This window comes from Myodes glareolus, chromosome 2 (genome assembly GCF_982192425.1).
Source record: "Myodes glareolus chromosome 2, mMyoGla1.1, whole genome shotgun sequence".
Lineage (NCBI taxonomy): Eukaryota > Metazoa > Chordata > Mammalia > Rodentia > Cricetidae > Myodes > Myodes glareolus.
Window position 1 is genome coordinate 102,474,467 of NC_142027.1, and position 25,532 is coordinate 102,499,998.

At 48.8% G+C, this 25,532-nt stretch overlaps 1 protein-coding gene across 2 annotated transcripts in view; it reads left to right on the plus strand.

The window, feature by feature from the left end:
- The window catches only part of Mmd2 (monocyte to macrophage differentiation associated 2), a 44,544-nt gene extending 21,825 nt beyond the window's left edge, over positions 1–22,719 (plus strand). For both annotated transcript variants that reach the window (XM_048436850.3, XM_085683547.2), the window contains exons 2-7: positions 8,270–8,351; positions 10,754–10,914; positions 11,595–11,669; positions 15,620–15,721; positions 17,983–18,052; positions 21,243–22,719. In XM_048436850.3, coding sequence (XP_048292807.1) covers positions 8,270–8,351; positions 10,754–10,914; positions 11,595–11,669; positions 15,620–15,721; positions 17,983–18,052; positions 21,243–21,446 — 694 coding nt within the window. In that variant the 3' untranslated portion in view covers positions 21,447–22,719. The remainder of the gene's footprint in view (positions 1–8,269; positions 8,352–10,753; positions 10,915–11,594; positions 11,670–15,619; positions 15,722–17,982; positions 18,053–21,242) is intronic.
- The last annotated feature ends 2,813 nt before the right edge of the window (positions 22,720–25,532 follow it).

Sequence of the window (25,532 nt, forward strand, 5' to 3'; positions counted from 1 at the left end):
CCCAAGGATCTGAGTTCCGGCACCTGAAGCCAGGTTCAGAGTGTGTGTGTTAGAATTCCAGTGTTGGGGAGGCGGAGAATTCTGGGGCTCCCCCTGGTCAGCCAGTCTAGACTACTGGAGGAGTTTCACAATAATGAGAGACCCTGGGGGTCTGGGAGATGGCCAGAGGACAAAGGGGTCGATGTGGCAGCAGGAGAGTCTGAGGTCAGAGTGTCTCAATCCAGGTAGAGCTGGACACACTAGTGTGTGTCTGTAATCTTGGTGCTTTTGTGGCAATGAGGGAGGCCCAGAGAATCCCTGGAAGCTTCCAGGCCTGTCACCATGGCTGACACCATCTCAAACAATGAAGAGAACCTGCCTCAAGCAATGTGGAACACATGCCCAGAACACTCTTCTCACTCCCCAAAACCAAACTTTTGTTCAATCCTGGGACCTAATACCCAGTTACTCACCATGTCGTTCCGCCTTTCAAATAATTCTTAAGATCAAGCTGTCATTGTGGATCTGGCTACTGTAATACAAATGTGTATTTGTGCATTCCATTTTCTATGTGGCCTTTTGAGTTGGTTTCTTTCATTTAGTGTAGCCTTTTGAGGGAGAGCTGGAGATTGAACTCAGGACCTTGTTCATGCTCGGAGGTACTCAGTGGAGCGCGCCTTCTGTCCTAGCCTAGTGTTTTTAGGTTCCCCTGAGCTATAGACTATGACAGTCCATAGTTCCTTTCCTTTTTGTTTTATTTATTGTATTTGTTTGTATGTGGGGGTACACACCTGCTGTGAAACCTGGGTGGCAGTTAGAGGACCCCTTGTGGGATTTGGGTCTCTGCATCTACCATGTGGGACCAGGAATCGAGCTCAAGTCATCAGGTTTGGTAGCAAATGTTTGCACTTCAGCAGCAGCCTGCCTCTGCTGCGGAGGCAGCTACGTCATCACCGTGGCAGCAGCCCGCCTCTGCTGCCGAAGCAGTTACGTCATCACCACGACAGCAGCCCACCTCTGCTACGGAAGCAGTTACGTCATCCCCGCGGCAGCAGCCCATCTCTGCTACGGAAGCAGTTACGTCATCACCTGTTGCCAGGTGTCTTCCCACATGAGCTATTCAACATGTGCACTCCTGCCAGGCACAGCGCCCTCTCGCCCCCCCCCCCCTCTCTCTCTCTCTCTCTCTTTTGCCTCTCTTCTTCCTCTTGTCTTTTTCCTGTTTTCTCTGTCTGTCTGTCTGTCTGTCTGCCTGCCTGCCTGCCTCTCTTGTGTCCCCATTCCAACACAGCCTTTAACTCTTTCATTCTCCCCCTCCCCCAATAAATCTCTTGCACTAACTCTGTTGCTCGTGGTATGTTTGCTTAGTGGCATAATTGGGCAGGGCCTTCCGAGATGTACCCATCTTGCCTTTCTTTTCTTTTTTCTTTTTCTTTTTTTTGGTTTTTCAAGACAGGGTTTCTCTGTGACTTTGGAGACTGTCCTGGAACTAGCTCTTGTAGACCAGACTGGCCTCAAACTCACAGAGATCCACCTGCCTCTGCCTCCTGAGTGCTGGGATTAAAGGCGTGTGCTACCAGTGCCTGTTTTTTTTTTTTTTCCCTTACAGCGAGTGTCTTTACTGGCTGAGCCACCTCCCCGGCCCCTCTCATGTATGCGCTTGTCTATGTGCATGCAGAGGACTGTGCATGTGACCATGAGCTGACAGAGAGTGTCTACAGATGTCTTCCTCAGGGGCCCTCCATCTTACTTTTCTGATTGTCTCACATTGAACCAGGAGCTCACCGAGTCCGCTAGACTGGCTGGCCAGCAAGGGCCTTCAGCATTCTGTACTCAGCTGCCAGTGTCTGGCCTTGGATTCTGGCTCAGTTTGGGAGTCTGCCAAGGGGCTGCAGCCACATGGCCATCAAGGCTTCAAGGCTGGCCACAGAATGGGAAGTCTGTTCTCCAGAGATGGGAGAGAAGGGCTCAGCCTCCGCCTTTACTTTATCACAGGCCTGCTAAGAGTGCTGGAAATTTCTAGCTATCTTTCTTGGTTTGTTAGTTTCAAACAAGGTCTTCATGGTGTAGCCCAGGTTGGCCTTGAACTCCTAAGTCTGCTGCCTCTGCCTGCCCAGTGCTGGGACTAGCGCACTCAGCTTCCTGCGGTCTTGGGGTTGCTTGCTGCTTTGATAATCAGTTTGGTTCTGAAGCAGCTATTTCTGATATAGTTTGTCTGTTAACATCAGAACTCTGGGGCTGGGCTGGAGAGTGACTTGGGAGGCCAAGTGCCTGCTGCACAACACAGGGACCTGCATTCAGATCCCCAACACTGCTGGACATGGCAGTGTACATTTTAACCCCAGTCCTGGGGAGGCCTAGAGTGGTGAATCCCTAGTAACCACTGAAGCCAAATCAGTGAGCTTCAGGTTCAGTGAGAGACTCTGAGATCTCAGAAGAGAAGGTGAAGAGATTGAGGAAAACACCTAGTGTCAATCTCTGGGGCATCCACGGGCACTCAGCACACATGGGTACTCTCTCTCTCTCTCTCTCTCTCTCTCTCTCTCTCTCTCACACACACACACACACACACACACACACACACACACACGTGCATACACACACACCACTGAAAAGGAAGGGGGCTGGGTAGTGTCTTGTGCGGGAGCCCTTGCCTGGTGTCATGGCTTCTTTTCCTGTTGTTGTGACTAAGCATCCTGACAAGGACAGCATAAGGCAGGAAGGATTTATTCCAGCTCAAGTTCAAGGGATCCTGCCCATCATGGCGGGCAGGTCAAGGCAGCAGGACTTGAGGCAGCTGATCAGCCGTACCCACGATCAGGACAATGGAGAGAGACCAATGTTTGCTACTGCTTGCTTAGCCCCACCCCACTTTCAAGACAGGTTCTCACTACGTCTGACTGAGCTGAAATTCTCTGCGTAGCCTAGGCTGGCCCCCAACTCCCAGGGAAGTGCTGCCTCTGCCTGCAGGAGGGTTGGGATTAAAGGCATAGCCTCTTTCTCGGTTTATCCAGTCTAGGATCCCATCCAGGGATTGGGTACCACCCACATTGGGCGGGTCTTTCCCCCCTCAGTTAATAAAGTCAAGATGATGCCCACAAGTATTGCTGGAGGCCCGACTCTTGGGTGATTCTAGATTCTGTCAATTCGTCAGTTACCACTAATCATTGCACCTAGCACGCACAAGGCCTTGTGGGTCCTGCGCCAACACTGCAAAATAAAAGGAATTACACAGAAATAAAAAGGAACGGGGCCCAGGAGATGGCTCAGTCAGCAGGTCCAGTGACAACTGTGAACTGGTGTTCAGTTCTCAGCACCCACATCCAAACTGAATGTGAGATCAACTTCTACATACATGTGCGGGCGTGCACACAAAGCGAATAAACAAAGCACCTCCTAACAAAGCAGCCACGACATGCTGAGCCAATGGAACGACCTGGCAGTGAAAGGAGCTTGCTGTGGAGCTTGGCTGCCTGAGTGTGAGTCCTGGCACCCGCAAGATGGAAGGAGAGAACCAGCTCTGTTGTTTGCTGACCTTCACACAGACCACAGACACCTTGATTCCATCTCTCTCTCTCTCTCTCTCTCTCTCTCTCTCTCTCTCTCAAAACAAGGAAAGAGTATATAACAACACAGGTAAATCTCAATTGCATTATAATAAATGTTAAAACCTGGCTTAAAGGCTGTACATGGGGTAAAGGAAACAAAGCAGTTGAGAAATGACCAAAATGATCTTTAACAAGGATTGTTTTTTTTCACTGTTGGGGTTAGAAACCAGGGCTTGGTACATACTAGGCACGTGGTCTCCTGCTAAATCACACCTTCAGAGCCTCACTGGGCCGGGTGGGGGGTGTCCCAGGCAGGTGCTCTATTGCTGACCCCACCTGCATCCACTCACTGGGGGTTCCAGGCAGGTGCTCTATTGCTGACCCCACCCACACCCCCTCACTGGGGGATTCTAGGCAGTATCACGGAACTGCATCCTCAGCCCTAAGGTTTCCTTCCCCAGGCACAATTCCTCTCTGGCTCATTTGCATAGACTGTTTGCTATTCCAAGCACAACTCCCTTCCACCTAAGGACGCGCTTTGTACTGACTCATCCATTGATTTTTTTCTGAAACAGGGTCTCACATAGCTCAGGTTAGCCACAAATTCACTGTGTAGCTCAGGCTGCCCTTAACATCCTGATCCTGACCTGGGGTTACGGGCATGCGTCGTTATGTCCAGCTGCATTATTTAAGTGTGGTGGTGACTGCGCAATCAAAACAAAACCCTTTCAAACTTCCAAAGCCATGTTACAAAATAGGGAGACATTTTTATTGTATACAAATGAAAACCCAAAGAATGATTTTGTTGCCCTTTAAAATGCCCATCTAGGGATTTTTGAAGGAAAAACACCGGGTCACAAGGAGTTAAGAGAAAAGTCCATGGGTCTGTGGGGTGATGGGAATGGCTTCCCGGACATTTGCCAAGGCGTGCTCCCCCCCACCTTCAAGCCTTTCTTTTTCTCCCCTTCATCACCCTCCATTCAATAGCTGCAGCCTACAGGAGAGACAAGGGGAGTTTTGTAGAAGACAGAAATAAATAAATAACAGCCTGCCCCAGGTCGCCACGGCAACCGTGACATCACCCTGGACCCACATGGCCGGCACCATGGGTGGCTTGCCTGGAGTTAAAGGCGGAGGAGAGGCTAGGGTCCTGGTGGCTTCTGGTGACAGGTGCAGGACCTCTTCCCCGCAGAGGGTGATAAGCTTGCCCACCTGTGGGTCTTTATCAGCTGTCTACCCACCTTCAGACCAGCTGGTGGCAGCAGCAATTGTCATTGCTTCTTGGGGGGTTTGATAGAGCTAATTAAAGCACCTTCCGCAGCAGGGGCCAGCGTCCTCTGTCTGCGGGAATGGAGTAGATGACCCTCAGGACTTGGGCACACAGTTATTCTTGCACAGTTCTTGGAGGGCTGACTTCCAGGATCGAGGTGTGGGCAGGCTTGTTTTTTCTAGTTCTGAGGTCTTCTCTGCTAGGTTCTAGGTTTTGGTGACTTGGAGACATGTTATTCCCATCTCTGCTTCTGTGACGAGGCCATCGTTTCCCTGCAGCTGACTTATATGACATCCTTTTCTATATTGTTCTTGGCCTTCTGAAAAATTTTATTGGTGGTATTAGGATTTGAAGCTAGGGCATTGTATATTCTGAGTCATGCTCTCTGGGGGATTCTAGGCAGGAGCTGTACCACTGAGCCACACCCCAGCCCCTCACTGGGGGATTCTAGGCAAGCACTGTGCCACTGAGTCACACCTCAGCCCCTCACTGGGGGATTCTAGGCAGGGGCTCTACCACTGAGTCACACCTTAGTCCCTCACTGGGGGATTCTAGATAGCTGCTCTACCACTGAACCACATTTCCAAACCTCTTTGTGCTTTGAGTCAGGACCCCACTAAGTTGCCCAGGGCTAGCCTCAGCCTCACTTTCTGTCACCAGCAGCTCTCAAACTTGTAGCCCTCCTATCTCAGCTACCTAAATAGCTTGGATCATAATAAGCCTGCCCCATCAGCATTGAATGCGTGTCTGGTTTTCTTTCTTTCTTTTTTATTTAATTTAATTTTTTATGCATATGAGTGTTTTGTCTGCATGTGTTTGTTTCAGATCCCCTGGATCTGGAATTATAGATAGCTGTGAGCTGTCACATGGGTACTAGGAATTGAACCCGAGTCCTTTGGAAGAACAGCCAGTGCTCTTAACCGCTGAGCTAACTCTTCAGCCCCCGCATGTCTGACTTGCAATCTGCCCCGGCCAAGGCACCAAGATCCTGGCATGGGAAACATTGGAATGAGTTGTTATGGCCCAGAAGCTCTGGGACTTTCAGCCTGGCATCTTAGTTTTCTCACCTGTCTGATGAGGGCAGCGCTACCCTGTCCATGTGACAGTGGGATTGAGTGACCAGGACTGTGCCGTCAGAACGGTGATCAGAGCAGTGGGTCACGAGAGCCGACATGGTGTCTGGGGTCATCGAGGTGTCATCATAAATCAGACACAGGAGCACCAGAGCAACCCATGGGTCCCGCACCGGCAACTTCCCTCAGCCTTTGTCCCTGTCTTGCCACACCAACATTCCAGAAGCTAGCCTACAGAAGGCAGCCAATAAATGCTCTGTGGACTATAGTAGCAGAGACCAAGTTCACAGAAAGTCCCCCATCGAAAGCTTCAGCATATTTACCAGCATGAACCCAGTATACAAAAAATGTTCAATAAATGGTCCCTGACATGGAGCGCATAGAGAGGGCGCTCCACAAATCTCCATCTACTGTATCAGGAGAGTGCTGGCTTACAGAAGATATGAAAGGAATGTTCCAGGGACCTCACGTTGATCTAGCAGGTACTCAGGAAACCTCAAAGAATCATGATGCACAAAGGTCTTTGTGCTGAGCTCTCTGTTTTGGGGGAATGCACAGTTGTCATTGAGGTCGTGTGTGTGCAAACATACATGGAGACCCCAAAGGAGGATCCTAGGTAGTTTTCTCTATTGGTCTCTATTTTGTTACCTCGAGACAGGGTGTCTGAAACCGGAAGTTCGGATGTAATGGCTAGCGAGATGTCAGGATCTGTACGTCCCCCTGCTCCGCCCCAGTGCTGGCGTTATAGGAGTTAACAACCACACCCAGCTTTCTTACATGAGTGCTTGGGATTTAAACTCAGCAAACACATTTCCGCCCTGAGCATTTCCTCAGCCTGTGTAACTGGGATCTTGGGGGAAATGATCTTGATGTCTTTGGGTGGCATCTGCCTCCCTCTGGTGGAGGAGGCTGGGCAAAGCTCCAGGGGAAACTTGAGAACCCGCGTGCAAAGAACACTGCATAGCTTGCTGCTTCTGTTTTTTGGGCGGAGAGCCAGGCGTGTACAGGTGTTTCTGTCTGTAGATCGGGGACACCTCTTCTTGGCCCCAGTGACTCTCAAGTGTCAACCAGGCTAACTGAAGTGCCCTTCACTCTCACATCATGGCAGAGCCAGGCTCAGAAGCCAGCTGGGTGGGGACCAAGCTTTTTGCCACCTGGTGATGTCACTTCTCTGCTCCAAACTGTGCTGTGTGGGACAAAGGCGGAAGCAAAGACGTTCTGAAGATTCTACACACCAACACACAAGAAACGTTCGCTATTTCAAAATGTTTATTTATTTATGAGACAGTGTCTCAATATGTAGCCCTGGCTGTCCCCTGTGTAGACCAGGCTGGCCCTGAAGTCACAGAGATTTACCTACTTCTGACTCTTAAGAGCTGGGATTAAAGGCATGCAGCAAAATGTTTATTAATGTGTGTGTGTGTGTATACTGCAGGTATTCAAAGAGGCTAAGAGGGCATCAGATCTCCTGGAACTGGAGCTCCAGGAGTTGTAGACTACGTGAGGTGGGGTGTTGGGATCTGAACTTGGGTCCTCTGCAAGAGCAGTAAGAGTGCTTAATCTCTCACCCATCTCTAGCTCCAGAAGTTCTGATTCTTAAGGGAAATTTAAGTCCGAGAATACAGCTTAGTTGGTAGAGTGCTTGCACGGTTTGTGTGATGCCCTGGGTTCCATCCCTAGTGCCACAAGAGCCTGGTGTGGTGGTGCATATCTGTAATCCCAGCTCTCAGAATCCTTCTGCCTCTACCCCCCACCCAACCCCGTGCGGGACTTACACAATACACTGATTACATCAGCTTATGAGGTGCTGGGGGTGGTACTAAGAGCTTTGCATATGCTAGGAAAGCACTCAGCCAACTGAGTTGTATCCCCATCCCCAGTAAAGAAACATCACACATGGATCAGACACGAAACACTTGGCAGTAGAAGATGTTGTTTACTTAGGGCTGAGGAGATGGCTCACTAGGTAGAACACCTGCTGCACAAGCATGAGGACCTGAGTTCAAATCCCGGAACTTATGTAAAAGGTAGGTGCATGCAATGACAGAACTTGAAGTGGGAAGTTGGCGTATGGCTGAGACAGGCAGACGCTGAGGCTCACCGGCCAGTCAGCTCTGAAATGGCGAACTCTGGGTCCACTGAGTGACCCTGTCTGAAAAAAAGGGGAGGGGTATGATCAGGGCAGACACTCGATGTTGGTTACTGGCCTGTGTGCATGAATACAAAAGTAAGCACATATGTAAGCACCACACAAACACATATATGTAATCAAAAACCGTGAATACCCAGAGAAGGAGACAGAAGGAAGGAGAGAGAAGGAGGGAAGTTGCGTGGGTGAGAATCTGAAGTCTGACTTCCTCATCCAGTCTTTCTGAAACTCTTTTTGCCTCTCATTGCAGGTTTATGAATGACCGAGTCCCAGCGCACAAGAGGTACCAGCCCACAGAGTATGAACACGCAGCCAACTGTGCCACCCATGCTGTGAGTTGCCTTATGGGGTACTGACATGGGGACTCTTCAGGGTAGGGTAAAGAAGGCGCTCTTTCTCAATCTATTGTGTATATTGTCTGTGTATATACGTAGGTGCGTGCAGGTGCCCACAGAGGCCAGCAGAGGGCGTCAGAACCCCTAGAGCTGGAGTTTGGCAGGTGTGAGCTGCTCAGTGTGGGTGCTGGGGCTGAACTCAGGTTCTCTAAAAGAGCGCTGTAAGCTGGATGTAGTCATTCAGCACTTTAGTCTCAGCGCTCCTGAGGCAGAGGCAGGAGGATCTCTGTGAGTTCAAGGCCAGCATCTACATAGCAAGCTCCAGGACAGCCATGATGCAGGTGTGGAGAGCACAGGGCAATTTCAGGTGCCAGTTCCCACCTCCCACTTTGAGACGGTCTCTGTTGGACAGGTGTAGACCAGGCTAGCTGGCCCATGGGTTTCTGGGAATTCTGTCATCTGACTGTAGAAATGCTGGGATTGTGTAGAAGTGCCAGGAATACAGACATGTGGTACGATGTGGCCCAAACCACAGGAATCAGGGTTTAGAGCAGCGAGGTGTTGAGGAAGAGGACCAGGAATGAGAAGATAAAGAAGATAGAATGCTGAGATCTCTCTCTCTCTCTCTCTCTCTCTCTCTCTCTCTCTCTCTCTCTCTCTCTCTCTCTCTCTCTTCCCCTGAGGCAGAGTTTCTCTGTGTAACAACTCTGGCTGTCCTGGAACTCACTCTGTAGATCAGGCTGGCCTCAAACTCAGAGATCCTCTGCCTCTGCCTCTCAAGGCCACCACCATATCTTATATAGTATTTGCAGAGGGAAATGGGACAGAGTCAACAGAGACCTATCACACAATGGGGCAAAGTCAGCAGGGAGCTGATGAAGCAATATTGCACAAAAGCGACACAAGGTATCTCAAGCACATCTCAGACTGAGCACACAGTGGCCTTGGGATGATAAGAACAGCCCTTTCTGTGGGGGAAGAGTTAGATTCCCAGGATCTGAAATTGCAGCTCCTCCAAGACACGGCCCCTGGGCCATTACTGACTCTGCCAAGTATGTTCATGGTTTTAGACCGGGAACTGTGCTCCTTCTCCATATATAGTGCCCCAGGAAAGTCTGGCTTTGGCCTGGCTCCTGACAACCACGTCTGGCTTTGTTTGGGTTCTCAGGATCAGAACTCCAGTCTTCACACTTGCATGGAAAGGGCTTTACCGTTGAGTCACTCACCCCATCCATGATGCACAAGTTTTAATTTGTAATTGTAATTTTATGTCTATGGGTGTTTTGCCCGGATGTACATCTGTTCCCGGTGTGCATGTGTGGTGTCCACAGAGGCCAGACAATGAGCTCAGATCCCCTAGAGCTGGAGTTGCAGACAGCTGTGAACCACTGTGTGGGTGCTGGGAATTGAACCTGGGTCCTTTGGTGAAACAGCCAGCGCTTTAACCACTAAGTTGTCTCTTCAGCCTCCAATAGGTACAGTTTTTATGTCTTATGAATCAGTTAACATTTTTGAAAAATTAAAATGAACCCCATTCCTCTGAAATGAAACATTTCGCTTCTTTAGTGGTGCTGTTATCCCACGGGCTTGGTGGGCACCATCTTGTCTTGTTATTGGGTAGCATGATCTGGAGAAAAGGAGGGAGTCAGTACAGAGATCTTGGGGCTTGGTGTTCCCCTGGCATTGTTCAAAAGTCTGAGCCTGGCCAGCGAAGAGGGCTCAGTTAAATGCTTTCTACACAAGCATGGGGACCTGAGTTCAATTCCCGAGGTCTACGTGGTGGAAGAGAGGTGCCTCTCTCTGATCTCCAATAGTGCACTCTTGCACGCTCTCTCTCTCTCTCTCTCTCTCTCTCTCTCTCTCTCTCTCTCTCTCTCACACACACACACACACACACACACACACATTAAAATGTTTCAAACAAGCAGGGTAAACAGTGCCTCAGGAAGGATGCCTGAGGTTGACCTTTGACCTTCACACACATGTGCAGGGAAGTGTAACTCAGCGCCGTATTAAGTCACGTAAGAAGCCTGCTGTGCTCCACATCACCTGTCTTTCCTCCCCCCACTCACAAAGGGCTGGTCCTTGGGGGTGGGGAAATGGCTCAGCAGCTGAGAACATTCACTGCTCTTGCAGAGGATCTGAGTTTGTTTCGCAGCACCCACTCTCAGCACCCATGTCACGGGTGTCCTTTAAGACAGCCAGTGTCTTAAAATCATCTGGAGGTCCAGCTCCTGGGGATTCAATGTCCTCTTCCGGCACTACTGACTCCTGCACTCATGTGAATAACCCTCACCCCCCCCACACACATATACCCAAACTTAAAATTAAAATGCCTCTTTAGGAAACATATCTATTATTTTTAAAGGCTGGCCCGGTTCTGTCTTCTCTCCCTCCAGTTCTGGATCATTCCCAGCATCCTCGGCAGCTCCAACCTCTACTTCTTGTCTGATGATGACTGGGAGACCATATCTGCTTGGATCTATGGCTTTGGCCTCTGTGGCCTCTTTGTGGTGTCCACCATTTTTCACACAGTCTCCTGGAAGAAGAGCCATCTCAGGTACCCCCGTCCAACCCTCGGAAGGGCACATGGACATACACTGTTTATATGTATAGTCAGAGGCGAGCCAGTATTCACATTAATGGGTGTCGGGAGGTACCTCCACAAATCCCCCACAATGGCAGGCAGCCCGGACAGCTGTTGCTCTGGTCCCTCACAGCTAGAGAGACTGAGGCTGGAGGGGGGTGTCTACAGGGTAGGGTGGGAACCTCAACTCTGCCTCTCAGTCTCTTCCACTGGGGGAGGCAAGGCTGTCCCCATGTGTAACACCTGATTCTGTGTTACCCTCTCGGTACAGTTGACACCCCACTGTACCATATGCGAGCCAGGCAAGGCCCTGGAGATTGAAAGAACACACGAGAGACCTAGGTCATTCGAAAGGAGAGCAGCCAAGTTTATTCAACCTTGGGGAAATCCTTAAATTCCTAGCTGCTGCACAAGGAATTCCCCCCCCCAGGCAGGTGGGAAATTGCCACACACAAGATGGAGTAAACAATGCCCTACAGCTAATCACCAGGCGGGGCAGAGGGAGCACAGGAACAAACCGGATGTTTTAGCTGGCTGGCCAGAAACTGTCCTCAAGATGAACCCCAGGAGCAGGGGTAGACCCATGGGCCCTACACCCACGCAGTGAGATGGATGCTCCCATGTTTCCCTGCCACCTTCTCTATCTGCCCTAGGATGGTAGAACACTGCCTGCACATGATCGACAGGATGGTCATTTACTTCTTCATTGCGGCCTCCTACGCTCCTTGGTGAGTGCCAGAACCCCTCTCCCCACCCTGCCCTGCTGGCTTCCTTTTTCCTGCTTGAATTTCTGCCTGCATTCTGGTGGGTAATTGGTGACCACGCAGACAGCGGAGTAGGAGGAAAGACGTACTCCTCCTTATTCTTGTGCCAAGAAATACCTACTTATTGCCGGCTTCTCGCGTATCCTTCAAGGGTTGCTGTAGGCAAAAAAGAGCAAATGTGTACATCTGTGTATGCAAATGCTTATGTATACATTAACATGTATTAACATATATTTACAGATATAAATAGATGTCAATGACTGTATAGATCTATAGACACACTTGCACATATATGCAGATATGCATGTGTTTTTTGTTTTTTTTTATCATTTTTTTGTGATGGGGAAGAGAAAGAGAGGGAGAGAGAGATGGTCTCAGGTTACCTAGGCTAGCCTTGAACTCCCTATATAGCTGAAGCTGGCCTTGAATTCCTGATCCTTCTGCATCCACTTTTACAATGCTGAGATCACAAGTGTGTAACACGGTGCCTGGCTTTTATGTGTGTATTGAAAGATTACTTATTGCTGGGTGTGATTGCACACGCCTTTAGTCCCAGTACTTAGGAGGCAGAGGCAGGTGGAGCTCTGTGAATTTGAGGTCAGCAGGGTTGCATAGTGAGACCCTGTTTAAAAAAAAAATACTGGTTTTAAGATATGTTTATCTTTTTTTCTCCTGTGATGCTGGGACTGGGAATCAAATCAGTTCTCTGTCACAGAGCCACACTGCCTCTCCATGTTTCATACATGTATTGTACATTATAAAGTATTTATTTAGACAAGTGCAAGCATGTACTTGCTACCCCAGACTTTGGGAGGCCGAGGCAGAGTTTGAGGTCAGGCCTGGCTGTATAGTGAGCCCCTGTCTCGAAAACAAAATAAAACCCAGAGCATCTATTTATAGTTTTACCTTCTGCCTGTTTTCCTTTCATGTGCACACACGAGCGTGTGTGTGTGCGTGTGTGTGTGTGTGGTGTACATGTGTCTGTGAGTGTTTTATGTGTGTTGATTCAGGAATCTTCCCCGCCTTCATTCTTCATCTTGCTATGAGGCGGGATCAGGAGTTTGGATGACCACATTTCTTCCACATAGAAAGCAGAGAGCTACTGTGATGTGGGAGGAGCTTAGGCTTTCTTTCACAAGTGCTAAGTAAACATTCTGTCTCCCACACCTCTGCTGAGATGGCGTCTTTCTAGGTAGTGTTGGCAGGTCAGGAACATCTATGAACAGATACTTTGACTTCAGGCTCCTTGAGCTGGGACTTCAGGACTAAGGATCTGATGCCCTCTTCTGGCCTCCCCTGGCATCTGCACTCACGTGCACCCCTCCACACTACCTCATATTAATTTAAAAAAAAAATGTTAAGAGTTTTCTCCTCTAAGGAATTCATCTCAGAGAAGAGTTGAAGGATCTGCACCACCAGCGTCTTACTGCCTTTTCTAAACCTCTTGGGAAGGGGTTCAGGTCTCTCTCTCTGCATCTACATGTAGTTCATCTTGGGTGCAGAGTGTATGATCTTGTTGCCTTGCCCTGCTTCAGACTGTGATAAGGTACCAGGACAAAAGCAACATAAGGGAGAAAGCATTTATTCCAGCTGGTCACTCAGGAGTACAGCCCTGCATGGCAGGAATTGAGGAAAACTGGTGCCACCCATACTGGAAGGATCTCCCAACATCGGTGAACATAATTAAGGTCACCACGCACAGCCAGCCCCAGATGAGAGTCTGAGATCTCATCGAGTTGACAGCACTAATCATCTCACTCGCTATTCTTTTTAAAAATGTATGTATTTATTTTTATTTATTTTTATTTTGTGTGCATTGGTGTTTTGCCTGCATGACGCACCTCACATGTCTGTTAGTGTGTCGGATCCTGGGAACTGGAGTCAGACAGCTGTGAGCCAGCATGTAGGTGCAGGGAACTGAGCTCAGGTCCTCTGGAAGAGTAGACAGTGCTCATAACTGCTGAGCCATCTCTCCGGCCCTACTATTCCTTTTGTGTTTATAAAGATTTATTAATTTTTATTTTAAATTTTATAAACTTTATTATGAAAACTTACAAAAATAAACTCATATATCAAAACTGGCCATATCCTAAGTCTGCACATGTCAATGGCTGATATGGTTAGAGTAGCCATCTTGGAATGGAGGCTGTGGCGTTTCCCTTTGGAGTTTGCACTTTCATTATCAAATATATTATTATTTATGTATCCATCACCCAAAACAAAAAGTCCACGACCGGGTCAGACCCAGAAAAGCTATAGACTCTATCCTCTTTGCTAACCCGTCACCTGCACTCAGCGCCTCCTCACCCTCATCTTCAGCTCTGTTCCCTTTTCAACACGCTATGCTGGGCTCACGTGTTCGTTTGTTCACAGACATGCATATATATGGGTGTTTACTTATTTTAAATTATGTGTCTGTGTGAGATGCTGTGTGCATGTGTACCACATATGCACGGTTCCTTGTGGAGGCCAGAAGAAAGTGTCAGGTCCCTCGGAACTGGAGTTACAGGTGGCTAATGTGGGTGCTGGGAACTGAGCCTGGGTTCTCTGCAGGAGCAACAAATCTCAGAGTCTCTGTCTCTCCTCCCCCCACCTCTGAAGATGGGTCTCACTATGTAGCCCTGAATGGCTTGGAACTCACTGTGTAGACCAGGCTGGATCCCATCTGGCTCTACCTCCCCAGTGTTGGGACTAAAGGTGCACGCCACCATGCCTGACCCAGCAAATACTTGTAACTCTCCAAACTCCAGCTTGCTATGCTTGACTGACCTCCCACCTCCGATGTAGCTTCTGGGGATTTCCCATGTTGGTTCCATCTATCCTCCTATTTTAAAAATGACCATGAATAGGACCTTTAAGATGACTTAGCCAGGAGCAGGGGCGCATGTCTTTAATTTCAGCATCTGAAATTAGGAGGCAGGGGCAAGTGGATTTCTGAGTTTGAAGCTAGCCTGGTCTGCAGAGTGAGTTCCAGGACTACATAGAAAGACCTTGTCTTAAACAAACAAGCAAGCATGCCAAAAAAAAAACCCAAACAAACAAACAAACAAAAACTAAAACCCAAAATAGATGACTTAGCAGAGAAAGAAAAGGTGCCTGCACAGAGCCCTGACTTCTGTAGACAAACCTGAGTTCTCGCCCGGGAAGCCACATAGTAGAAGAGAACCAACCCTCAACCCTCTGACCTCCACACATACACTATGGCAAATGGACACACATGCACATGCGCACGCACGCGCGCGCGCACACACACACACACACAAAGTAAATGTTAAAAAAAATTAAAAACCTACAGATGTACTCAAAATATTATATAAAATTACAAGAGTTGGGCATGGTGGTATGTGTTAGGGTTCTTTAGAGAAACAGAACCAGTAGAAGTTATGTATATTATAAAAGGGGCGTACTCGTGTGTGTGTGTGTGTGGTATATATGTATATACATGTTCTTGTGAACATGTGTACGTACACTCATGTGAAGGACAGAGGTCATGTGAAGGTTAGGCATCTCCCTTGTTTGAACTCCACTTTACTTTTTGAGACTGAACCACAGGGACCCTTCCGGCCCCGCCTCCCTGTCATTAGGGATTATGTGTCCTCCTGCTTGAGTGACTGGCATTTTGCCAGCTCAGTCTTCCCAGCTGTGAGGTTTGCTTTGGTCTGGGTCTTTTGTCACATGTGTAACTCAGACTCCTCAGCCTCCTGACTGCTGGGATGACAGGCATATGCCACAGTTCCAATTCTGACAGTTCAGTTTGCACAGCATTCTGCCCCTCCGAGGTGAGAGTCCTTGTCCTGCCTGGGCAGCCATTGGGGACTGGGCTGCTCTGGGGTCAGCTTCCTGTGATAGGCTAGCCATGGAGTGTTTGGCCTTAGTAGCCCCATCAGGCTTGCTCTTGACTTTTTCTCTCCCAGGCTGAACCTCCGGGAGCTGGGCCCCTGGGCCTCCCACATGCGCTGGCTGGTATGGATTATGGCCTCTGTTGGTACTATCTATGTCTTCTTCTTCCATGAACGGTAAGTCAGGGCTGGGGGGATCTCAGTTTTGGGAGGTGCCCCTTAGGAGGTGCCCCTTAATTCTTCAGTACCACCTGCTCAGCAGCCTCAAACAGGTGAACCCCCAAGATGACCTCCAAAATTTGAGGACACGGCCTTGCCTGCATCCTAACCTTTGAGGACCATGGTTGTGTATACCAGGCCCCATCCCCAAGAGGGACAGATCTAAAAGCAGTGTGTGTGTGTGTGTGTGTGTGTGTGTGTGTGAGAGAGAGAGAGAGAGAGAGAGAGAGAGAGAGAGAGAGAGAGAGAGAGAGAGTGCATGTGCATGTAGAGGCCAGAGTTTAAGGCTGGCCACTGAGCCCTAGATCCTCCTGTCTCTTCCTCCCCCTCCCCCAAAATGAGGTTACAGATATGTGTGAGCATGCCTGGCTTTTCTGTGGGTGCGGGGCTTTGAACTCAGGTCGTCATGCTTGTACAGAAAGCCCTTCACTAATGAAGCCATATTCCCAGGCCTTGAGTGTTCCCCCCAAATATCATAGTAGGTGTTAGGAAGAGGGCTCTATTGGAGAAGTTCCTGTTGTTCAAGCATGAAGTATGGAATTCGATCCCCAGAACACACTTCAGTAGCTGGGCACAATGATGTACCCGTCATCCCACTGCTGAAGAGGCAGAGACAGGAGGATCCCTGGGATTTGCTGCTCAGTCAGTACTGGGTCCTGTCTGACATATTCATCCGTGGGAATATGGGGGAAGAGTGTGGATTAAGAAAGAGACAAGAGACAGCAGATAGAGTTGGGATAGCATCCAGTGGATACCGTGATGGGCTTCATGTTTATTTCTCATAGCCCTTATTTACCCTGATCCGTAAAGGAGGCAGAAGGCAAAAGACTTCACCAAGACACAAAGAACAAACAAAGTAATTACCTTTTGTTTTTTCGAGACAGGGTTTCTCTGTGTAGCAGCCCTAGATGTCCTGGAACTAGCTCTTGTAGTCCAGGCTGGTCTCGAACTCACAGAGATTCTCCTACCTCTGCCTCCAGAGTGCTGAGATTAAAGGTATGTGGCATCACTGCCTGACTAGTAATTATCTTCTTAATACTCAAAGCATCAAGTAACCACACCCTAGGTCAAATATTCTGTAGTAGCCACACCTTAGGTCAAACCTTCCATCATATAACCTTGAAGGAGCAAGAACAGGTCTGAACTCTCTGACCTTTAGTCAAGGTGGAGCAGATCCACTTCTGTGGGCTCCCATAAGCCAGTTTACTCTACTTGGTAAGAGTAAGTGAGAGACCATGTCAGTGAGAGACCCTTTCTTAAGGTGGACAGCACCTCAGGAATGACCCTTGAGGCTACTCTCTGACTTCCATACATATGTGCTCATGCTTCACACATATCTGCACACACATGAGCACATACATCAAAAAATTTTACTTCATTCGTGTGTGTCTGTGTGCATGTATATGTATGCATGTGTGTAGTTACCCAAGGAGGCCAGAAGAGGGCATCAGATCCCCTATAGCTGGAGTTGTAGGTGATTGTGAGCTGCCCATTGTGGGTCCTGGGATTTGAACTATATGTGCTCTTAACTGCTGAGCCATCCATCAGCACACTATCCTATCCAGATTCTTCCTTATGACATCATAGGTTTCTTGGCCCCACTCAGTGAACTAGATCACTGGTCACCTGCCTTCCCTACACTGTATTATCAGATAATGGGGAAAGGCTTTTAGAGGTTGTGTACCCTGAAACCTTTTCTTTTGCTATAAGACTGGACTGATAGTCATTAAGTGGGGGAGGTGAGAGAAACCAGGGAAGCAACAGAAAATAACAAAGTCCTGCAACCGCAGAGCCCACAGGGCTCCAGGAGATAAACAATACATAGGATTCAGTTCATCTAGCAATCAGCACAACTAGGAATGACTGTTTGGGTCCTGTGGGAGAAGATTCTGGGATTAATTAGTAATGTCTGCCATAGGCCACATATTGACAGTACTCATGTGCTTGCTATGTTCAAATTTGCAACCCATGTCCTACCTACAGTGCATACTGTAGAAGCTCAGGAATAGGTTCAGAGAAGAAAAGGGGCTTGTCATATGATTTGTCCAAGGTCACATGACTTCCATTACCCACTGATGTTGCTGAGCAGAATACAAGCCGAGGAGTTCCACACAGAGAAAGTCTCCTCTTCTCACTGTGCTGGTCTTCAGCATCAGAAAGTGGGATGCCCTGTCCCTCCTTGGAATCTTATCCTAAGATCACATGATCTGTTTCCCCAGGTACAAACTTGTGGAGCTGCTGTGCTACGTGGTGATGGGCTTTTTCCCTGCCCTGGTCATCCTCTCCATGGTAAGTCCCTCTTGTCCAGAGGGAGGACTCTGATCTTCTAGAGGAATCACATGTGTGAGCTGAACCTGCCTCTTGAGACTGTCAATCAAGCCCCCTCCTCTGGCAGCAGGGGAAATGGGCTGAGTAGGTCTGTGTGCTTGCCTGATGGGACAGAGAACATGGAGAGCTTCCCTTCTGCCTAATTCTGAGGTTAGGTCTCCATATACCATGAAGGTGACTAGACAGCTCAGGCAAGTCACTGACCATGGTGCCCGGCACACAGTGCCTGCTAAGAAACACTGCATGTCTTGATGGCTGTGTGGTTAATATTCAGTGGCAGTACTCTTGAGGACTGGAGAAAACATTATTGTGTGTGTGTGTGTGTGTGTGAGAGAGAGAGAGAGAGAGAGAGAGAGAGAGAGAGAGAGAGAGACGAGACGCCTTAGAGGTAGTCACAATACAACTCAAAATGCTTTAGATTAATTTTTTGTTGCTATGACCAAAAGCAACTTAGAGGGCCGGACTAGAGAGATGACTTAGTGATTAAGAGCACTTGGTGCTCTTGCAGAGTACCTGAGTTTGGTTCCTGGCACTTACATCAGGTGGTTTACAAACACTTTTAACTCTGGGTGATCTGCCGCCCTCTTCTGGCCTCCATGGGTACTGCACACAAATGGTGCATATACTCCCCTCCTGTATATATATGCGTGTGTATATGTATGTATATATATATATATATATATATATATATATATATATATATATATGATTTTTAAAAAGCAGTTTAGAAAAGAAAGAGTTAAGAGTTAATTTGGATCACATTCCGTCATTACAGTTACAGTCCATTATTGAGGAGAAGCTAAGGCAGGAACTTGAAGCAACTAGTGACATCCACAGTCAAGAGCAGAGAGAAATTAATGTGTGGCTAGTGTTCAGCTCACTGCCTCTACTGTTGTACGGTACAGGACTCAAATCCAGAGTACGGCGCTGCCCATTCTTAGGCTGAGGCTTTACACATCAGTTAGGACAATCAAGACAACCTCCCAGGGACATACCCACCAAACAACCTGATCTAGACGTTTCCTTGCGACTCTCCTCTCAGGTAACTTTAGACTGTTGAGTTGGCAATTAAAATTAAGCACCACACAAGATCTTTAAGATCTCTAAGAGATGTTTCCATTTTTTTTTAAGAGAGGGTCTCTGGTAGCCCAGGCTAGTATCAAACTCATTTATGTAGAGTAGGGTTGCAGGCAGGTGCCATTTGCCCCGTCTCCAAGAGACTTTGTTTTGCAGCTGTTCAAGCTGTAGAAAAACAAGGATAGTGGAACCTGACTGACCTAAAGATGAGTAGGTCTTGTGTGTCAGTACAGATGAAGGACAAGAGTGTGGCTTCTGGCATCACCTTGGGCAGCTCACAAACACCTGTAATTCCAGCTCAGGGGATCTAGTGCCCTCTGCTGGCCTCCTTGGTCACCACATATACATCTCTCTCACACACACACAGACACACACACACACACACACAAACAAACGTTTAAAAATAAAAAATAATCTTAAAATAAAAAGCTGGACATATGCATGCACTTGTAATCCCAGCACTGGGAAGGATCTCTGAGCTTGTTGGCCAGCTGGTATGATGAGCTCCAGGCTAGTGAGAGATCCTGTCTCAGAAAAGCAAGGTGGATGGTCGGGTGCTGGTGGTACATGTCTTTAATCCCAGCACTTGAGAGGCAGAAGCAGGCGGATCTCTGAGTTTGATACTAGCCTGGTCTACAGAGTGAGTTCCAGGAAAGCTAGGGCTACACAGAGAAGCCCTGTCCCCAAAAACCAACCAAACCAAACCAAAACAAAGCAAACAAAAACCCAAGGTGAATGAATGGTGTCCTGAGGAGAAATGCCTGAGGCAGATTTCTGTCCTCCACATGCTTGTATGTATACCACACATCCCCCCACCTCAGAGAGAGAGAGAGAGAGAGAGAGAGAGAGAGAGAGAGAGAGAGGGATTCTGTTCTTCTCTATTGCTAAAACTCATTCCCCTGAGAAGATGTACACAACATCTACCCCTTCTTGGGTCCACCAGAGTCTGGTCTAGTTCCCTGCAGGGCAGTGTGTGAGGGGTTGTGTGCGGGAGTGTGGATGACTTGGAAGCAGCCACACTGGAAGGTTCACATCACCATGCTCGATGACTCCTCGTGGCTATGGAGATGGAGTCCCCTCTCATAGCCCCCACCCATACCTTCTAGTCCTCAGGAACCCCAAGGCCATGTGCAATTATGGATGAATTGGGAGGGATGGCTAGATACTCAGGTGAGGCTACCATGACCCTCCCCGCCCCCTTTCCAAGAGGGGATGTCAGCATTCATCAAACCCAGCTGTGACAATCTTGGTGAGCAGGCCCAGCTAAAACTCCTGGAGATGGCAGCAATTTGGCTTGGAGGACAGCTCTGTGCAACATCCTTCATCCAGGTCATGGCATCCCCTTCTGCTGTCTGTCTCTGTGGACTTGGCTACTTTGGGACAGTCATGTTTTGTGGTAGCTATCCTTTCGTGCCTGTCTTTTTTCACTTAGCGTTGTGTCCTTGGAGCTCCTCCACACGGTGGCTTATGTCACAATAGTCATCTTATCTTTAAGGCAATGTAATAAGTAACATTCCATGGTATGGGTGTACTAACCGACTCTGTGTGTGCGTGAGTGTGTGTATGTATGCATGCATGTGCGCGTGTATGTATACTAACCAACTCTGTGTGTGTGCGTGCGTGCACATGCGTGTGTGTGTGCATGCATGTGCGTGTGTGCAGCGATGGGGACTGAACCCAGGGCATTGCACATTCTTGGCCAGTACTCTACTATTCAGCCACATCTCCAACCCTCCCCCACACCCATTTCAGTTTTTAGCTTATGTTCTCCTTGAACTTGCTATGCAGCCCTATAAAAGCAACCTTTTGGAGATTTTGGGTTTGCACTGTAGAGGCAGAACCTTGGATTTCTAATCCTGTTACACTTGCCTTCTCCCAAGTGCTAGGCCTCTAGGTTTGAGTTCGCTATCATCAATTGCAGATTCTGAAAGTTAATATGGAAAATTTGATGCCACAATATTGAGACTTCCTAGGGGACTCGGGGCTTGTTTGCCATTTGTGTGTCTTTCCATTTGGATGGCAGGGAATGATTAACTCTCCTTCTGACTTGTGTCCAATCCTTTTCTTCCAACAGCCCAACACCGAGGGCATCTGGGAGCTGATGACAGGAGGGGTCTTCTACTGCTTGGGCATGGTCTTCTTCAAGAGTGATGGGAGGATTCCCTTCGCTCATGCCATCTGGCACCTCTTTGTGGCATTTGGTGCTGGTACCCACTACTATGCCATCTGGAGGTACCTCTACCTGCCCAGTACACTGCAGACCAAGGTGTCCAAATGAGGTGACCCAGATTCCATGGGTCATTTAGACTTTGGAATCAGAGCATCATGGGAAGTGAACTGTGAACTCTAACCTAGAGCATAGTGCCAAGCTCTGCCTGCCTTTTCCTGGATGGAATTTTTTAAGGGTCTAAGGTCTCTTTCAGTGACAGCCATACCATCTTTTGAGTCTCCAGCAAGGAAGAAAACATTTAGCCATCTCCATGGAGAAGAAATTAATTCAGTACTGTGTTTCTACTTTAGACAAATGATTTTTTTTAAATATAACCAATATTAACATCTTCAGAAAAGGGCAAAATAGGGAATGACCCTCCAAGAGGTAATTTTTAAGGTCCTGAGAACCTTCCTTTCTGCTGCAGGGGAAAGTCACCTAGCATTATAGATGACAGACGGGGAATATCCCTGACCATTGCAGACATCACCAATCAATTGCAGCATTTACATAGTGATAGAATTCAATATAGTGCCCCAAGCAGACATTACTAATTGATTCTGTGCTCATGATGGAACCTCTTGGCTGGCCTGGTGTGTTAAGAAACAAGATCACAGCAGAGTCATTAGAAGTCACTATATGGAGGAGCATGTTTATCTCTGGACACCATTACCTTCTTCCCCCCCCCACTCCCGTTCACCTCCAAGGAAGTTCTTGGTGTGGGATGTTTGGAGGCAGTGCGGGGAAACCAAGGCATCCATTCTCAACAGCTGCTCACACTCTGCTCCACTATGGCTGGTCCTTCGTTCTGGAGGTGCTGAGGGCTAGGATGAGGATGCTGCTACTTGGCCATTTCTTCTCATCTCACAGAATCCAGAGAAATGATGAAGCTGAGTTTACCTTTTTCTTGGTGTCCAGAGATGGCTCTCAGAGGCCCTCTGTTGGGCCCTCAGGCAGGGTCTTCATATACCAGAATGAATGGAATGTTTGCATCCCCAACCTCTGAAGTGGCATGAAGAACATGGCTGCCAGGGGCCTGTCCTCAGCCACCTCCACTCCTGGGCTAGCCTTGTCACAAGATGCCACCTGGACACTGGCGGAGTGCCGGAGCTGCGGGTCTAGCTCCTGACCTGAACTGACACCTCAGACTCTCTGGAAGAGGCTACTGGAAATCCAGGGTCCTATTCAATGACTGCCAGCCAGATGGATGTGGGCGAGGGTGGGCCAAGACAGGGTGCCTTATACTTTGTTCTAGCACATTCCAAGGTATTTCAGGGCTTCGGCACCTGGAATCCCATATGTCAAAGCCAGTATTAAATCAAGTTTATGCATTCCTCAGAAAGATGGTTTTGGAGCCAGTGAGCTTTAGGATTGGTTTTGTCTAGCCTGGCCGGCCTGTGCTTATGAGTGCTGTGTGCATGTATGAAAGTGTGTGTGTGTGTGTGTGTGTGTGTGTGTGTGTGTGTGTGCGCGCGCGTGCATGTATGAAAGTGTGTGTGCGTGCATATATGAAAGTGTGTGTGCGTGCATGTATGAAAGTGTGTGTATGTGCATGCATGAAAGTGTGTGTGCATCTGTGTGTATAAGTATATGAAAGTGTGTGTGTGTGCATATATGAAAGTGTGTGTATATAAAAGTGTGTGAGTGCATGTATGAAAGTGTGTGTGCATGGGGGCAGAGGGGTGGAGAGAGAGAAAGAGAGAGAGAGAGAGAGAGAGAGAGAGAGAGAGAGAGAGAGAGAGAGAAGGACTTCCAGCCCCTGGAAACCGTCTTGGATAACCCTGTTCCATGGATCGCTCCCATGTTTCCCCTAGCTGGGAAATCAGGGTTCAGAGAAGAGGACCACGATGGAGAGAGCTGACTGCAGCCTGGGACTGGGACCCTCACAACTGACCTTCCTCTGGGTCTGAGGGTGTGGGGACAGGGCTTGGGCATCCGGAATGCTGTGCGGGAACTCCCCAGGTGTGACCCTGTTCAGACCAAGACAATTGTCTGTCACTAGGCTGTAATGGGGATCAAGGAGACTCCCAGGAACAGTGATGGACGCCTAGGACATCGACTTGGCACTTCAAAGTGACCGTGTGGCCCCTGCTGAGCTCCTGAGCTGAACAGCTGCCCCATCCCCTTGTGCCCCAGGGCTGAACATTTGATTTGAATTAGCCCCAGACAGCTAACCCCACATGCTGTCTCTCTTCCAGCCAACTCCTACACATCCTTCAAAGTCAAAATACACATTGAGGATCTTGTAGATATTGTGTGACTCTGGGGTTACCCTCTGCATCCCCCTATTCCCTGTGCTTATCTGGACCACAGCTCAGAGCCCTGTCTGTCACTCAGGTACTTATGTTGCTCCTGGAGGGCAGGAGCTTGACTTGTCATCAGACCTGGCCTTCCCCACTGGTAAGAGTTTATGTCAATTCCCTGCTCTGTGACAGGTGTCGTCAGCTAAAAAAAAAAGTAAGTAAGACAGCACCTTCTAGAAGGTTGGAAAGATGGCTCAGCGGTTAAGAGCGCTGGCTGCTCTTCAGAGGACTTGGGTTTGATTCCCAGCACTCACGCGGCAGTTTACAACCATCTCTAATTCCCGTGCCAGGGGATCTGATGCCCTCTTCTGGCCTCGGCAGGTGCCAGGCATATCCGTGATGCACAGACATGCATGTATGCAAAACACCCACACCTCTAAAGAGAAATAAATAAATAAATAAATAAATAAATAAATAGGGCTGCGTGAAGAACTAGAATAATAGACATCCAGTGGGGCTGGGGAGATGGCTCAGAAGGTAAAGGTGCTTGCTGCTAAGCCTGATGGCCTGAGTTCGGTTCCTGGGGCCCATAGAAGGAGAGACTGGACTTCTGTAGGATGTCCTGTTACACACACACACACACACACACACACACACTAATTTAAAATGCACCACCAACCCATGTCCTAATTAGTTATGCTAATGTCCGCCTAGAATATGAACTCTGATAAAGACGACGCCTGTGCTGGAGGTCCAGCCCAAGGAATGAATGAAGGATGGTGAAGTTTCAACTATCGGTAACACTTGGGAGAATCCAAAAAAAAGGGGGGGGGGCTTGGTCACTTCTCCTTCCCTTGCTCCAATTCAAGACACACTGCCCATCATCTCGCATCATTCAGGAAAGAGGGTCTCCCGGGATTCCACTCCACTCCAGCCCTGACTCCCGATGTCACCGGCTATCACCGGAGCAGCCGAGCAGGAAAAGACCTTCCCGTGGGTCAGAGCCTCCAGTTCTGCCGGAAGATCACCCTGGGTGATGTGTCAGGAGTGAGGGGGCAGAGAGCATGCTGGAACTGAAGGTGCCAGCACTCTGCTATTGTCATGCCCCCAAAGAGCCATGGAGACAGCAACAGTGTGGCTCCCAGCTGTGCACAGCTGGGAGAGCTTCCTTGGAGGGCTTGGTACAGGCCAGGGCTCGGGGGAGTTGAATCAGTCTCAGGCCAGAGCTAGAATGGAAGTGTGAGCAGGGCTGGGGGACTCTCTTATGGGGAAACATGGGAGGGGAGCCCTGGGTGAGAGAAAGAGGAAGCGGTGCTGGGAACTGCGAGCAGCCCTGGGCCTCATTGTCCAAAGCTGCCTTAGCTGGGGCTCGGTCCTTGTGCAGTAACACAATGCACTGAGTGAACATAGGAGCTTGCAGGGAAACCCTTGGCCCAGTCTTTGTGGCCCACCCAATTCTGTGCTGTTCTCTGTCCCCTATTCCTCTCCTCACCCCTTCCTTCCTTCCTTCCTTCCTTCCTTCTTTCCTTCCTTCCTTCCTTCCTTCCTTCTTCCTTCCTTCCTTCTTTCCTTTCTCCTTTCTTTCCTTCTTTCTTTCTCTTTCTCTCTCCCTCCCTCCCTCCCTCCCTTCCTTTCTTCCTTCTTTCTCCACCTCCCCCTTTTAGAGACAGGATTTCTCTGTACAATAGCCGTCGCTGTCCTGGAGCTCACTATGTAGAGGAGGCTGACCTAGAACTCACAGAGATCCACCTTCTGGTATTAAAGGGATGCACCACCACACTCAGCTTTCCCTTCTCTTCTGAGACAGGGTCTCATATAGCTGAGGCTGGTCTCACATAGCCAAGAACAACCTTGAACTCCCAATCCTCTTGCCCCCACGTCCTGGGGCTCGGAGTATAAGCGGGCATCACCG